At 41.7% G+C, this 16,025-nt stretch overlaps 1 protein-coding gene across 5 annotated transcripts in view; it reads left to right on the forward strand.

Annotated features, from left to right (window-relative positions):
* PRTFDC1 (phosphoribosyl transferase domain containing 1) overlaps positions 1-16,025 on the forward strand; it is a 100,680-nt gene that overhangs the window by 65,274 nt on the left and 19,381 nt on the right. For all 5 annotated transcript variants that reach the window (XR_005722513.1, XR_005722514.1, XM_040248558.1 and 2 more), the window contains exon 4: positions 12,482-12,547. Coding sequence is in view for 3 of the 5 variants with exons in the window: in XM_040248558.1 (XP_040104492.1) it covers positions 12,482-12,547 (66 nt within the window). In the remaining 2 variants the exon portion in view is untranslated. The remainder of the gene's footprint in view (positions 1-12,481; positions 12,548-16,025) is intronic.

Genomic DNA, 16,025 nt, shown 5'->3' on the forward strand with positions numbered 1-16,025 from the left:
AGCAGTATCTGGATGCAAAACCCAGATAACCCAGGTGCCCTGTTCCATAGTTGCTGGAGCTCATTAGCCCACATCATCTGGACATTGTGACCTTCAGGACATAGAGGTCATCAGGTCTGAAGCCTCAGTTGAATGTCTCATTGAGTTGTTCTTGGATCATCCAGAAAAAGCTGAGGGCGAAAGCCACCCTCCCGGAGTGATCTGGCATTCTCCTTGGCAGTCTAGAATAAGGTACCCTCCTGGAGCTTCTATATTCCCCATCTTTCGAGAAGGCACGACCTCTCCTGCATCAGGCACAGCTGTGTACTTCTTCCTCCTCCCACTCCTCCTCCAGGCTTCCGCCGACAGATCGGTCCAGCAGAGTCTCATTTCCTTTGGTGTCCTGGACCTTCCCTTCCACTGCGATTATAAAAACATTTATTAGAGAATAATTTATTCCTCAGGCCCATTAATGGAGCCCAGATTCCACTTGTCTTATATGGACAGACAGATGTGCAGTGTTTTGTGCTACTTTTCGATGAGCAATGCTGTTTACACAGAACTTTCCCAAGACCACCCAACTCAGTTCGCATGTCATCTTCAGCTACTTCCAAGCCCTGGCTTCCAGAGGAAAAGAAAAAATTTAATAAGTCAGCGCCCCACCCAGTTTTGAAGACATGACTTCATACTGAAAGAATCTGCAAGCCTGCACTGCCAATCAACATGCCTACATCAAATAAACCATCTCTTCTTATTCTGAAGAAGGGAAGGTGGCTCTAGAAGCATTCTGCTCTCTGACCTCCTCACATGGCTCATGGCTCATTTAGGTACCTAGAGCAGTTGGAAGCCAAGACCATAAATCTAAAACATAGTAATAGTAGATGAAACACTTAATAGTTGGACCTCCCCAAGTCTTTCACTTTCTGTAGGTTTCACATAAATGGCCTTTCCCCTCAGCTTTGGATTATATCTAAAGATACTGCTAATGATTTTTTACACATAGAAAGTTAGCTGGATTTTTATGGTATTTGCATAAATTGGCTTTTTTTTTTTTTTTTGCTCATTCCATGAACTCTGAAACAAGTAAGGCGGTTGGTGGTATCTGTGTTTTTGAGATAAGTAAATGAGAAATCAGGTGAGTTTGCCAAGGTGTCCCAGTGAGTAATCCATAAAGGCAATCGTTCTGGGTGATCATAATCATTTATTTTCTTTTGAACAATCATGTTTAATCCATTTCCTATTTTTAAATTTGGTTGTGTTGAGTTTCATAGACATGCCATTACATTATAGATGGATATGAAATATATTATGTTACTTTATTATTTACCAAGATGTAAGAATACTTCAATGCCTTTTATTTGTAAGCCCTGTCTGAATTTTAGCCAGCGATTTGTACAGGAAATGTGAACCAGGAAACAATATCCTGGGTTTCTTCTGTAAACACTGATGAATTTTAGTCATATGAATGACTGGGAATGTTACTCACATAAAGTACAGTAGAACTTGACAGAGTGGAAAAAATGACTGGAATAAAGGTTAAGATCCCTGGCACTAGGCCTGGATCTATCATTAACTCAGTTTTTAAAAATCCAGATCCTTTCCTTATTTAGATAATAAAAGAGGAAAATCCAATTCAGTACATATTTATCAGTGGCTTACTGTGGGTGAGGTATTTTACATATGACTTTTTTTAAAATTTTTGGCTGCACGGAGTCTTCGTTTCAGTGCGTGGGCTTAGTTGCCCTGCAGCATTTAGGACCTTAGGTCCAGGGTCAGACCCCCATCCCCTGCATTGAGAAGTGGCTTCTTAACCACTGGCCACCAGTGGTTAAGAAGTCCTTACACATGACGACATTTAATTTAAACCTCACAACCATCCAAATGGGTAGGTGTTAAATTGTCCTATTTTATAGAAGAGAGGACCAACATCAGGGGGCTAAAGAAGGGGGCAAGGTGGGGTCATGTTCCTTTCTGCATACAAAGCCCCACTTGGTGTTAAGGAACCTGTAAAGATGAAAGGGATAGAGTCCCTCTCAGCGTGCTTTCAAAATAGCAGAAGTGAACAGATGCACAGCCAGTGAGCAGAGAGGTGCCACTTAACGAGAAAGAAGCAAGCGCTGCTTGAAATGGTGCTGAAGGCCAGGGAAGCCCATCAGAAGGACCCATTGATTCTGGCTGTTGGTGGGGGTTTGGGGGTTGGTGAGGGTCAGGTGATGACTTACCATGGGAGTAGACTTTAATTTGTATATCTACATTTTTTACAAGCAGAGATGTGGCAGAAGGACATTCTGGGTGGAGGAAGCATCAGTAAGACACAGTAGTGACCCGGTCAGCAGGTTGGTATGGGCAGAGCACAGACCCAGGCAACTCACTGTGTCCCCTCTGGACCTGCTCCATCCTTGTCGCCCAGAAGCTTGTTGGAAATGCAGACTGTCAGGTCCTGTTGCAGAGGAGATCACAGTCTGCACGGATGATCCGTGTGCAGAAGGGGTAAAGGGTCAAGTCACACAGAAAGGCAGCTTCTGATCAGACCGAAGAGAGAAGCATAGGACTTCTGGGTTAGATGGAGCAAGCCAGAGGGTCAGTCCCTGCTCTGTCTTCGGCTCCCTCACTTTTCAGCTGTGGGACCTTTGGCAAAGTTTGTTGTTATTGTTGTTTAGTCACTAAGTCGACTCTTTGTGACCTCATGGACTGTAACCCGCCAGGCTCCTCTGTCCGTGGGATTTCTCAGGCAAGAATACTGGAGTGGGTTGCCATTTCCTTCTCCGAGGGGTCTTCCTGACCCAGGGATCAAACCCACGACTCCTGCATTGCCAGGCAGATTCTTTACCACTGAGCCACCTGGGAAGCTCTCGGCAAAGTTATTTAAATGTTTTTTTAAGTTACCTGTTGCCTCAAGATTTTTTTAAATGGACTTTATTTTTTTAGAGCAATTTCAGGTTCACAGCAAAATCTAGGGGAAAGGACAAAGAATTCCCATATACCCACTGCTCTCACACACCCTCAGCCTCCCCCATTATCAATATCTCCAATCAGATTGGTACCTGTGTTACAGCTGATGAACCTACATTGATTCATCATCACCCAAAGTCCATAGTTTACAGTAGGGTTCATTCTTGGTGTTGTACATTCTAATGGGTTTAGATAAACATATAATAATATGTATCCATCACCATGGTGTTATAGAGTATTCTCACAACCCTAAAAATCACTTTAAAAATGTGCCCCCATCTTTTCATCTCTTCCTCCTCTGATTTTTTACTGTCTTCATAGTTTTGCCTTTTCCATAAAGTCATATAGTTGGAATCATATAATATGTATCCTTGTTAGATTGGCTTCTTTTACTTAGTAATATGCATTTAAGCTTCTTTTCATGGCTTGACAGCTCATTTCATTTTAGTGCTGAATAATATTCCATTGCCTGAACGTATCACAGTCTGTTTATACCTTCACCCACTGAAAGGTATCTCGGTTGTTTCCAAGTCTGGCAGTTGTGAATAAAACTGCTTTAAATATCCAAGTACGGGTTTTCCTTAAGTATTTTTTCAGTTTTAATATTTTTTATAGAAGTATAGTTGATTTACAATGTTGTGTTAATTTCTGCTGTACAGCAGAGTGATTCAGTTATACATATATACATTCTTTTTTTAAATTTCTTTTCCATTATGGTTTATCATAGGATATTGACTGTGGTTCTTTGTGCTATACAGTAGGTCCTTGTTGTTATTCCGTTCAGTATATAAAAGCTTATATCTGCGAACCTGAACCTTCTACTCCATGCCTCCTCCAACCCCCTCCCCCTTGGCAGCCACCAGTCTATTTGCTTTGTCCATGATTCTATTTCTGTTTCAATAGGTTCATTTGTGTTGTAGTTTAGATTCTACATGTAAGTGATATATATTTGTCTTTCTCTGTCTGACTTACTTCACTTAATATGGTAATCTCTAGTTGAATCCATGTTGCTGCAAATGGCATTTTTACTTTTTTATGGCTGAGTAGCATTCCATTGTGTGTGTGTGTGTGTGTGTTTGTACATATCATGTCTTCTTTACTCATTTATCAATGGCCATTTGGGTTGTTTCCATGTCTTGGCTATTGTGAATAGTGCTGCTATTAACATTGGGTTATAGTTCTCTTTTTGGATTAGAGTTTTGTCTGAATATATGCCCAGGAGTGGGATTGCTGGATCATATGGTAATTCTATTTTTTGTTTCCTGAGGAACCTCTATACTGCTTCACAGTGGCTAAGGTGTGAATTTTGGTATGGACCCAAGTGTTCAACTCTGTGGTTAAATAACAAGGAGGATGATTGTTGGATCATGTCTTACAGGATTTTGTTTGGACTCATGTAAGCAGTGGCCTTAGCATTATAGCGCCTAGCATTCAGTAAATGGTTCTCAAAGTCAGCCTTGCCCCTTATATGTATGGGGTTCAGGGCAAGAGAACAAATGGAGATTCACCTATCATATGCCTAAATAGTTAAGCTTTTGACACTTTATAGATTTGTCCATGGCCAGGCTCATGTTTCCAGCCAGATCACCTGCACTGTAGGCCATAGGAGTGGTGCTCGTCCCAGCAGTGGACAAGCCTGGGCAGAGCCAAGTGCCTTCTGGGCAGGGCGGGGCACCAGCTGGGCCCAGAACCTGGGTGGTGACCAAGCCTGCCTGAACCCCGCATGGGACTGGCAAGGTTAAGCTCTCCAGGGGGTTGGGGCAGCTGGATTCTTCATACCTCTCTTTGCTAACTCAGATGCCCCCAAAGACCCTATCCCTGAGCACAGAGGTGCGAGGGAACACAGTTATCTGGGGACTCCAGTCTCTGAGGCACCTGCTTTGGATGATTGAGGGCAGCCAGCTTGAAAACAGACCAACCCCTCTTTGCCTGACTCTAAGGATCGCCCTGCCCAATGCAATGACGAAATGAGACTCCTTTTTTAGGCATGGGCAACTGCAAAAATATTTTGAGCTGAGAAGTCACACAAGGAAGCAGAACCTTGTGGTCCCAGAGTACACCCGGGTGGGAACAAAGGTATATTCAGTCTGATGCCAGAAAGCAGTGTGTGTTCTGGAGGTCTGCTCAGCTCAGGGTGTCCTAGCAGTCCTCCCCCTCCGCCTTTCGTGTTTACCATCCCAGCCCCTGGCCATCTTAAAATGGGTCTGTAAGAGCTGGTTTAAGATTTCTTTAGTGTTGAACAACAATTTCCATTTGAATTCTTTTATTTATAATTATAGTTACAAATCTTCCTTGGGTTATCTAGGGGAAAAAAACTGTGTGGCAAAAATGACCTTTCAAGAGATAGTTAGGACTTCCCTGGTAGCCCAGTGGTTAAGACTCTGCCCTGCAATGCAGGGATGCTGGTTCAATTCCTAGTAGGGGAACTAAGATCCTACATGCTGAGGAGCAACTAAGTCCATGCTCTGCAACTAAAGAGTCCTCCTGCCTCAACGGAAGAGCCACATGACACAGTGGAGATCTTGGGTGCAGCAACTGAGACCTAATGCAACCAAATAAATATTTTTTTTTTAAGAAATGATGAAGTTTATAAGAAAGAAAGAAAGAAAAGTTACCACTGGGATATGGTCATCCACATTTGAACATGTAGATTTTACTGAAGCCCTTTGGGGTTGCTGACATGTGTCAAGGGCTCAATTTTTTTTTTCTTCTGATTCATAATTTAAAAACGTAATTTAAACCAAAGCAACAAATCCATATCAGGTTTCAAAACAGAAGGTTTTGAAAGGTTTCAAAAAGAAGGCTTCAAGGTTTCAGAGTCCATGTAGAGCAATGTCACTGAATCTGTTTTTAAACTTAGTTTCCTCCTTTCTGGGGTCTTTTATAACTAGATTGAAGTAAAGGTCCACTTTTCTCCTTTTCCCTCTCTTTTTCCTTTTTCTTGGTGACCCTTCATTATTCCTGCCAGCCTATAGCTTCTTATTATTATTGTGGTTGCTTCTTCTGACCCCAAATTGCTTTATTTCTCATAAAGAAGAGAGCCTTTCTCTGTTGGGTAGGGATTACTCTTAGCTAACCAGTACCTCTCTTGGAGAATGGGTGGCATGGAATACCAGTCACAATAGAGCAATAAATCATTGTCAGTAAACAGAAAGCCATGGTGTCTTCGAATAAAGTCTCAACCGTGCTTGCAAAAGCTACACACCAAATTTAGAAAATGCAAAATGTACGTGTCCCTTCAACTGAGCTAAATTGTACGTGCTGATATATACATATTTTTTTCCTGGTTAAATGCTAGTTTGGCTTTAAAATACATCCTTTGCTCATCATGAAACGAATGACTGATCTTAATAATTCCTGATGCATCTTATTAATTCCTGTTTTCTTATTTTTCATGTTCAGAATCCACATGGATTTTTGCATTTATATTTTTTTCAAAGTATTGACAAGGCTCTTTGGAAACCAATGTAATAGGTTGAATAGTAATAATAAGAGTAAAGAAACAGTTTCTTTATGGGTGGGAATCACTCAGACATCACAGAGAAAGGTCTGTGTTCTTTCAGTCTTAGCATTTTCCCGGTTGCTCAAGTCAGCTTCCTTTGTGTCCACTTTCAATCAAACTTTACAGATATTTTCCCATGTGTTTGTTTATCTGTAGTTTTTTTTTTTTTTTTTTTCTCTGTCTCCATTGGGCAATAAGCTCCTTCCAGTTCCTGGACAGCTGGAAGAAGAACTTAGAGCAAGGGAAACCAAGTAATGTGGGTAGTGAAAGGGGTATTAAAAATATAGCAAACACATGTATGCAGATACTTCAGTGTCGCTCGACAAACACTGGATGCCACAATGCGTCGGCCACAGGGGGTGTAATTAGGATGAAAATCAGGCTGTTTGTGCTGAAGTTTTCATGCCACTGGCAGTTGCTGCATTCTCAGAAAATTCTAGTTGGACGTGACCTGTTGACATTTAGAGAGTGTTATCAGACACAGATCAAGTCCAGAGGACTCCAGGAAAGCTTCCTGGAAGAGATCATGCCTGAACTGAGTCTTGAGGAAAGAGTAAGAATTACTCCCTTGAAGAAAGACAGAGAGAGGAGACAGGAGCAGCTGCCAGCTAAGACGTGGGGGAAGCAGCAGTCCATCATGTGCTGGGGACGCCTAGGATCTCGTGCAGCACGGTGAGGCGTGAGGATGTGTCGTGAGTTGTCACTAATCATACTTATCAGTATTTGCACATATTGAGTTCTCCTGTAAATTGGTATGAAATCTTAGTCAAGGTTCTGTTGTTGACAAGTGGTGTAAATCTATTTTAAATTACCTTAAGCTAGGACGGTGAATCAAAGGGAAGAATTGGAGCAGCTCATGATCCCCAAGCAAAACTGCAGCCAGGGTTGGGAAAATTATTAGGAGCCCGGCCATCCAGTCTCCTATTCTACAGATCGTCACCTGCCATCTTGTGAAGCAGTTTCAAGGTTAACTCTTTGCTCTATTGACTGTAAGCGGCTCCTACAAAGAATAGATGAGAGGTGATAAGGACAAAAGAGGATCCGAGCATGATTTCCAGGTGGCTTCTGTCCACTGGGAGAAAGATGAAAACAGCAGAGTGGAGTGATGTGGGTAATTATATCCACAAAATGGTCCACTCTAAAGATTCAGACACCACCGCTTGGGAGCTGGGGGATCACTGAGAAACCCTGAAGGAACATACAGTGGAGCTTGTTTTTAACCAAGACTGTAGCCCTGCTGCACATTTGCCACAGGACAGGAGTCCTCCTTAATCACACGCCTCATGGGTAGCCATCAGCCTCAGAAACCTTTTCCCCAAAGCATGAGACATTCATGTATCGATGATGGAGTCAATGAACTGTGCAAAGAATCATCACGAGGTCCAAGCTGAGAAACTTGGGTAGACATGCAAGTTTCTTAGACTAAAAGTAGATGATGATCCTGGGGTAAGCCAAGGCTTAAGGAACTGCTTCTTGTTACACACCAGGTACTCAGTGCTCAATTCATATTAATTCATTTACTCCTCCCAATAATCCCAGGAGGTAGGAACTATTAACATTGATTGACATTCTCTTTTTATAGATGAGGACACTAGAGTACTGAAAGATTAAGTCACTTCCTCGAGGTTGGACAGCTCATAGAAGGTGGAGCTGGGACTGGAACCCAAGCAGTCTGGTCCCCAAAGGCATGTAGGGACCCCCCAGCTGCCTGTTTACCAGTTGCCATGTTTTCCTTTCTCACAGCTCATCCACATATTGTAAGAATGAGATTCTAAACAAAAATGACCTCAGAAACAAATGGATATTTAAATGAGCAAGAACCAAAAAGATATCAAGTCTGTTTAAAAGGAAGCAAAAATATTGACATAGGAGTTTTCAAACTTTTTGGTTCCCACCATCTTACCTTGAGGGAAGATTCCCTGGAGGACGGCATGGCAACACACTGTAGTATTCTTGCCTGGAGAATCTCATGGGCAGAGGAGCCTGGGGGGCTACAGTCCATGGGGTCACACAGAGTTGGACATGATTGAAGTGACTTGGCACTTCTTACCTTGAACCCAGTTAATACAACAGGGATAAGTGGAGTTTATCTGGGTGAAGCAAAGGGCAGACATACAAGCCACTGCCCTGTGACCTCCACTTTGACTCTAGGTGGCTTAAAGGACTCAGGGACCGAGTTAAGGGTCACGTCCTATATCCACCACTGGTTGAAAAGTAAACACTGAACTGATTCATCTCTCCTTGTTATCTGACTTTGTACCACATGTTAGAGCTTTTGAAAAATTTTTCAACACTGCAACATTTTCATTAGAAGCTCTCCACTTTGACCATTAAAACTTCTTATAATGAACTGTTTGTGTTTTTTGAAAATATCTCCTTACTTATTTTGTTATTTTTGGCTGTGCTGGGTCTTTGTTGCTGCACGCGGGCTTTCTGTAGTTGCGGTGAGCAAGGGCTACTTTCGAGTTGTGGTGTGCAGGCTTCTCTGCCGTGGCTTCTCCTGTTGCAAAGAGCGGGCTCTAGAGCCCAGGCTCAGTAGTTTCGATTCACGGACTTATTTGCCCAGCAACATGTGGAATCTCCCCAGACGAAGGATCAAACGTGTGTCCCCTGCATTGATGGCAGATTCTCAACCACTGATCACCAAGGAAGTGCTATAACGAACTGTTTTGGTTGGGGGTTTGCCTGTATTTGATATAGTGTCGTTGACCTTACTGAGCACAGGAGAATAGCTGAGAGGAAGGATAAAGCTGAAAAGAAGAGGGAAAAAAGCAAAGTTAAGGCATCTGTGGAGGCTGAGAATGTTGAGAAAGTCTGTGCGTGTATGGATTCTGAAGCAAGTCTCTCTGACTTTGGAAATGGGTGGCTGAGAGAGTGATTCTTTTGTTTATTTGTTTTCTTTACTCATCCCCTTCCCGTTCTTCAAAAGGAATTCAGGATATTTATTCTTACTTGGCTATGTTTTTTCCTGAACATTATCTAAACAGTCCAAATTCTCTTTTGTACGAGCAGTCACTATACATGCTGAGCTCTTTTTTGTACCTGGAGACCAGGTCACCAAAACTAGTAATTTCCAACATGTTTCTTTCTGAGGATGCCTGGACTAAATGTTGGAGACTTCCTTTGCTCTTTATTCGTTTGTTTTAATGTTTTTTAATTGGAGTATAATTGCTTTACAATGTTGTGTCAATTTCTCCTGTACAACAACGTGAATCAGCTATATGTATACATATATCCCCTCCCTCTTGAGCCTCCCTCCCACCCTTCCTTTGCCATTTAAATAAATCCACACAACCGTTACCAGCATTTCTACCAAGGTGTGTGTTTCTCCTAGCCATTTCAGCTTATTATATATTTTACTTCCTTAGTACAAGCAGGACCCACTTCTTCTCCATGGTACTCTCAGAGCTGCACTATTATTTCTACCTTCTAGGAATGTTGTGGGGGGTGGGGGTTGTTAACACAAGAATAATGCCAAGCCAGACAATCCTAGAACTGAACTGGTTCCCCTCACTTACTAGTAGTGCCTTTTTTGGGGCAAACTACTCAAACTCTTACTGCCTCCAGTTCCTCATTTGTAAATTGGGGATTAAATAATACCTATTCTGAGCTCTACTGAACCTTAGCAAAATAGATCATTCATATACAAACTTCGAGCATACAGAAAAAAGACAAAGAACCACCCAACTCATGAGGCTTGTATAACTTGCTTTAAAAATTCACAGAGGTAGCAAAAGAACGGAAAGTACAGGTCAGTCTTATGAAGATCAGATGAACAATCCCAAGTAAAATATCTTCAAGTCAAAATTGATGATGTTAAAAAAAAAAAGGCTACCTCAATCCTAGGAATATAAGGATGTTTGGGAACCACTGTGCAGAGTGATTGCATCAGTGACCCTAATTAAATGGCTTCCCTGTGTCTATATACTTCGTTCTGTTACTTAATGATTGCTTCTCAGATTAATGCTGGGTTTGTTCGTGTGACTTGCTTTGCTAATGGGACAGTAAAAACTTGACTCAAGCAGAGGTGTTTGAAAAAAACAACAAAAAAAAACCCAAAACAGCAAAAGACCAGTGGATTCTGGATAGTCTTTGATTTTCTCCTTTGGCTATCAGTTCCAGAAAATTATTGGTTTTATCTAACTTATGGGGCACTTTCAAACATTTCAAGCATTGTCACCACTCCTTTGCAGTTAGGAATAAATGCTTTCAGACTGGAAGTAAGAACGTTTTAAGGTCATTTTTTTTTCTCTTGACCAGTAACGTGAAAAACAAAATGCTGCTTCACTGGTAAAACTATTATATTGGTTGACTGGCTTTTTTCTTTTTTGCTTTCTGATGACCAGTGCCGTGACAATGTATCTCTAGGTCTAGACTCTGAGTTGCAAGTGACAGAATCCAATTCAAACTAACCCAAGAAAATTCCTTTAGGGGAATGAACACCCTTCCCCAAAAAAGGCAGGGCCTTCTTGCCAGAATAAGGGAGAAAAGCACTGAACTGGCCAAAACAACAGCAGTAACCAAAGATACTTCCTGGTTCAGCACATCATATGTCTATTCCCTCTCTTGGTGTCTTCTCACTTAGGTTATCATTCGGATGAAGGGACTGCAGTGTCACCGCAGTCTTGCTTGATCATGAAACCAATTGCCTATAGGATGTCCCCTTCAGTTCTTCTAATGCATCTTTGCAAGGAAGCCAGAAAATAAGTTGCTTGCCTTCTTTTAACCTGTTCTGCCCCCTTGTTATTCTATTGTGATATTTGCTAAGAAACAACCCATATTTTATTGTGTGTGTGTGAGAGAGAAAGAGGTTTAATTGAGGCAGAATGATGTCCCATATATAAATACTGTGAAAAGGAATGCTTATAATCTCTAATAGGACCTAAGTGAAAAGTCTCTTTTTTAAAACTGAAGTATAGTTGATTTACAATGTTGTGTTAGTTTCTGGTGTACAGCAAAGTGATTCAGCTATATGTATACATATACGTGTGTGTGTGTTAGTTGCTCAGTTGTGTCTGACTCATTGTGACCCCATAGACTGTAACCTGCCAGGCTCCTCTGTCCAAGATTCTCCAGCCAAGAATGCTGGAGTGGGTAGCCATTCCCTTCTCCAGGGGATCTTCCCAACCCAGGAATCAAACCCAGGTCTCCTGCATTGCAGGCAGGTTTTTTTACCATCTGAGCCACAAGGGAAGCCTATATATATATATATATATATATATATAATATATAATATATAATATTATTATATTATATATATAATATTCTTTTCAGAGTCTTTTCCATTATAGGTTATTATATATGTATATAATATATATTATATATAATATATAATTATTATATTATATATATATATAATATTCTTTTCAGAGTCTTTTCCATTATAGGTTATTACAAGGTATTGTGAAAAGTCTTCTAAATGGGATTCTAGTCTCATATTCCTGAATTCCAGAAAGTTCCTGAGGCTTCATCATCCTTGTCTCACAATCTAAGTGTAATATTTCTTCATCTGTGGCCTTTTAGAATTGCCCTTGATACAGATAAGGGATTGGACCCACGTTGGTAGTGAGGAGAGGGGGTCTCTAACCTCTGTGGGAACCACAGTCTAATTGTTCCCCACTGTAGGGCTGTAACTGGGGCTGTTGGCACAGCTGACAAACGGTAGGACCCCTCCCCAGCTCCCCCCTCCATAGCCCCAACCACCCCAGGGAAGTCCAGGAGCATGACTGTCTTCTCCAATTCCATCTGCCGCAGAATAGGCTCAGGCACCTTCCCTGGTTTTATTTTGTTCCAAAATTAGATTTGCTTGTCCTCTCCCCGCTCCCTCCATCCCCTCTCCACACAGGCTCGGCTATCAGCCATTAGGATGCTTTGTCTCAAGCACGGTGGCAGGAGACTGGCTCTTGGTAACCATAGGCAACCATGAATCAGGACCAGCTATTTGTGCTATATTTGCAAGGCACAATCCAGCTCCTGGCTGGGTAGATGGGGAAATGTGCTTTACAGCTTTTCTTGTATAGTAAATATTATCTCCCCCTTTCCGTTTAGAATGACCAGTCCATGGACGAGACGCAGATCATTGGAGGCGATGATCTTTCGACTCTGGCTGGAAAGGTTTGTTCGTGTGACTCTGCTTTGTGCCCACTGAGGCCTGGGTGTTGTGGGGAAATCAGTAACCTCCATTTCAGGTCAGCGCTGCAGTCCATTTCAGACACTCTCCTGGGTTTGCTAATTCATGCAAATGAATGTGTGGATCCTTTTAATGATTCCTTCTTTTATAAAACACTCCTTTTATAATGCTTCCAAGGCTTGACTCAGACCAAATCTTTGTCTCCAAGCTTCTTTCCAATCTTATTTCAGACAACCTCACATTACAAAACCCCCTTAAGCACTCCTTCTTCTCTTTCCCATTTTTTTTTCCTACTCACACTTTCAGGTACCTCGTGAAAGGGAATTCTTTTCCTTTATTTGTCTGGTTTTCACCCTTCATCTCCTGGGCACCAAAGTAAGGCATTTAAACATGTTTGTTGAAGTGTTTAAAATTTAGGCAGGGAATTTAAAAGAAGAATATCTGAAGACTTTTTCATTTTTCAACACTTTGCCCCGCCCCCCACTGCTGTCCCCCATTAAAAAAATGTATCCCATGAGATTTTGAGGCAGGCACCTCCAGTGTTAACTTGGAGATCCAAATCTGCCAAAAGCTTAATAATTATATGAAAAACTCTTTGGATTCTGACATAAATCCATGCATTGGGAAGGAAGAGTGTTTCATCAAGCAGATGGTCTTTGTGCAAGTTTGATCTGAAACGCAAGTTTTGCCAAGAATGAAAGCAACACAGGATTTGTTTTTGTTCAGCTCTGCTGACATTATCTTGTATTCATTATCCCTGAGCAACTTAAGCTTTCTAAGTGAAACAAAGCAGTCTCTTACACAAGCTTAATCTCGTATCTGCAGTTGTTACTGGTTTGCAGTGCCCACCCGGGGAAGGGATAGCAACCATATTTAATAAAAATGTGTATAATAACATGAGGAACATTGAAGAGCCACAAGGACTAATTGCAGAACAGCTTCCTTCCCCTTCTCAGAAGATAGCTTAGCATCTGAATGTTAAATTGCTACCTAGTAGTAAACTGTGTCCTACAGAAACTGGAATTCACTTGTTGGTGTTAATGTATGTATCACGAAGCCACCATTTGATGTTACTACATCACTGCATAATACAACATCCTGGAAAGATTAAAAAAAAAAATCAAAGCTATTTCCAGAAATTCATAACTTTTAACAACCCTGGGGTTGTCTTTAAATGATGTCATTGTAGTACTTTGTTGTATGACATTGCCTTATAAGTTTATCACATAGGAGAAATAGTGTACTTGTGCATTTACCACGGAATCTGTCAAAATGGCAACTCTAAAAAAAAAAAAATGCACAGAAAAAGTGCAGTGTTTCTCTTCTGCCTTTTAAAATCATCTTGTATTTTGTTTTAAAGTCATTTTTCCTCTTATGTGAGCACTGGATAGTCCCTTCCTTTAGGAGGTAGAGAGAGGATAATAGTTATAATTTTTTCAAAAAAGACTGAGAAGAGATTGAAGAAAGGGAAGTTTCTTCCTGGGGGTGGAGTGAGCAAGAAGGGGTGATAAGGCTGTGCCTCGGTTTCCCCTTCTGCAATTACTGCAAAGACCATCCCCTCATGAGAAAATAGACATCATGGAAGTTCAGGTTAGGAGAAACGGCAAACCAGCCAAACAGTAAGTCTGAGCAGAGGTTGGCTTCAGTTTTTTGCTAGCACGATGAATGATTCGTCCAGGTTACCAGGTACTGTTACGTGATATCTTTACAGTCACTGCGTGTGCAGAGATATATGCATTCAAATTCATGTCAAGTAGAACCCCCTGGGCTTCCTGGGTAAATATTTCTAAGATGTATCAACATCGATTAGCCAGGTTCTCAACTGTCATGACAGCTTAAGATTCTGCAGTTCAGGGTTCCTAGGCTCACATCAGAAGTCAATGTTTAATGAACGAGTGTAGACCACACTCTGTTCTCTCAAATGCATCTTGAATCTGTCCATGTCTCTCCATCTCCATGGTAACATTCCAGGTCTAGACCTTGCTACTCAAAGTGTGTTCTAGGGCAGGTGTCAGATAAACTTTCCAGGTCAGGGCAGGTAGTAAATATTTTTTCAGTTTTGTGGCCCATACAGTCTTCTGTTGCAGCTATTTCACGTTGCCGTCATAGCACAAAAGTGGCTATTTGCAATAGATGAAGTGCAAACAAATGGACACCGCTGTGTTTCAATAAAATTTTATTTACCAAAAAACAAGCAGCAGGCCAGACTTGGCCAATCAGCCATAGTTTGCTGACCTTTGCTCTAGGAACCAGCAAGGTCAGCAACTCCTGGAGACTTATTGAAAACGCAGTACCTCAGATCCCACCCCAGATCTGCTGAATTAAGTCTTCATGTTAACAAGATGCCCTGGTGATTCTATGCGCATTAAAGTTTGAGAAGACTGGTCTCTAAGGCAAGACAACCTCTATCCCTTTTCTGGGCAGCTGTGAGTCTCCCTGAACTTCTGCCTTCACTTAACTGTTGTTAAGATGCTCAGTTGTGTCCGACTCTCTGCGACCCCATGGACTGTAGCACACCAGGCTTCCTTGTCCTTCACCATTTCCTGGAGCTTGCTCACACTCATGTCCATTGAGTCAGTGATGCCATCCAACCATCTCATTCTCTGTCGTCCTCTTCTGCCTTCAGTCTTTCCCAACATCAGGGTCTTTTCAAATGAGTTTGCTCTTCGCATCAGGTGGCCAAAATATTAGAGCTTCAGCTTCAGCATCAGTCCTTCCAATGAACATTCAGGATTGATTTCCTTTAGGATTGACTGGTTTGATTTCCTTGCAGTCTATGGCACTCTCAAGTTTTTTCCAACACCACAGTTCAAAAGCATCAACTTAACTGTTGCCACCCCTCAAACCAGTCTCCAAGAAGCAAAGGGATTTTCTTAAAATACAAATTGGATCCCATCGCTTGCCTACTGAAAACCTTTCAGCAGCCTGTCAATTAGGGTTGTCAGAGTTAGTTAAAAAAAAAAAAGCAAGATGCCAAGTTAAATTTGAATTTCAAATAAACAATGAATAAATTTTCAGTATAAGTATGTCCCATGCAGTATTTGGAACACACTTGAACTAAAATGTTGTTCTTTATCTGAAATTCAAATGTATCTGGATGTTCTATATTGTGCCTGGCAACCCAGTGCTCTGAGATTATAATCCAGACTCCTTATCACAGCCTAGAAGACCCCGATGATCTGGCCCTGTCTCCTTCCCGACGTCATGGCACACCGTTCACCACCTCCTCTCTGGCCAACACCACAGCGGCTAAGCTCCTTCCTGCCGAGACCCTGGATAAGCTGTGACCTCTGCCTGGAATTCATTTTCCTCCCAACCTTCAGATTTCAGCCTAAAGACTTTTGACTAACTCCTCCCCTCTAAGCCCCTGTCCCCGTATTCTCCATTAGCCTCTGTATCAGCACCTTCTTTCCACTGAAGCCCTTTCCATAATTTCTGGTGTTTATTTGGGGCTTATTTTTC

This window comes from Oryx dammah, unplaced genomic scaffold (assembly GCF_014754425.2).
Source record: "Oryx dammah isolate SB20612 unplaced genomic scaffold, SCBI_Odam_1.1 HiC_scaffold_10, whole genome shotgun sequence".
NCBI classification, from domain to species: domain Eukaryota; kingdom Metazoa; phylum Chordata; class Mammalia; order Artiodactyla; family Bovidae; genus Oryx; species Oryx dammah.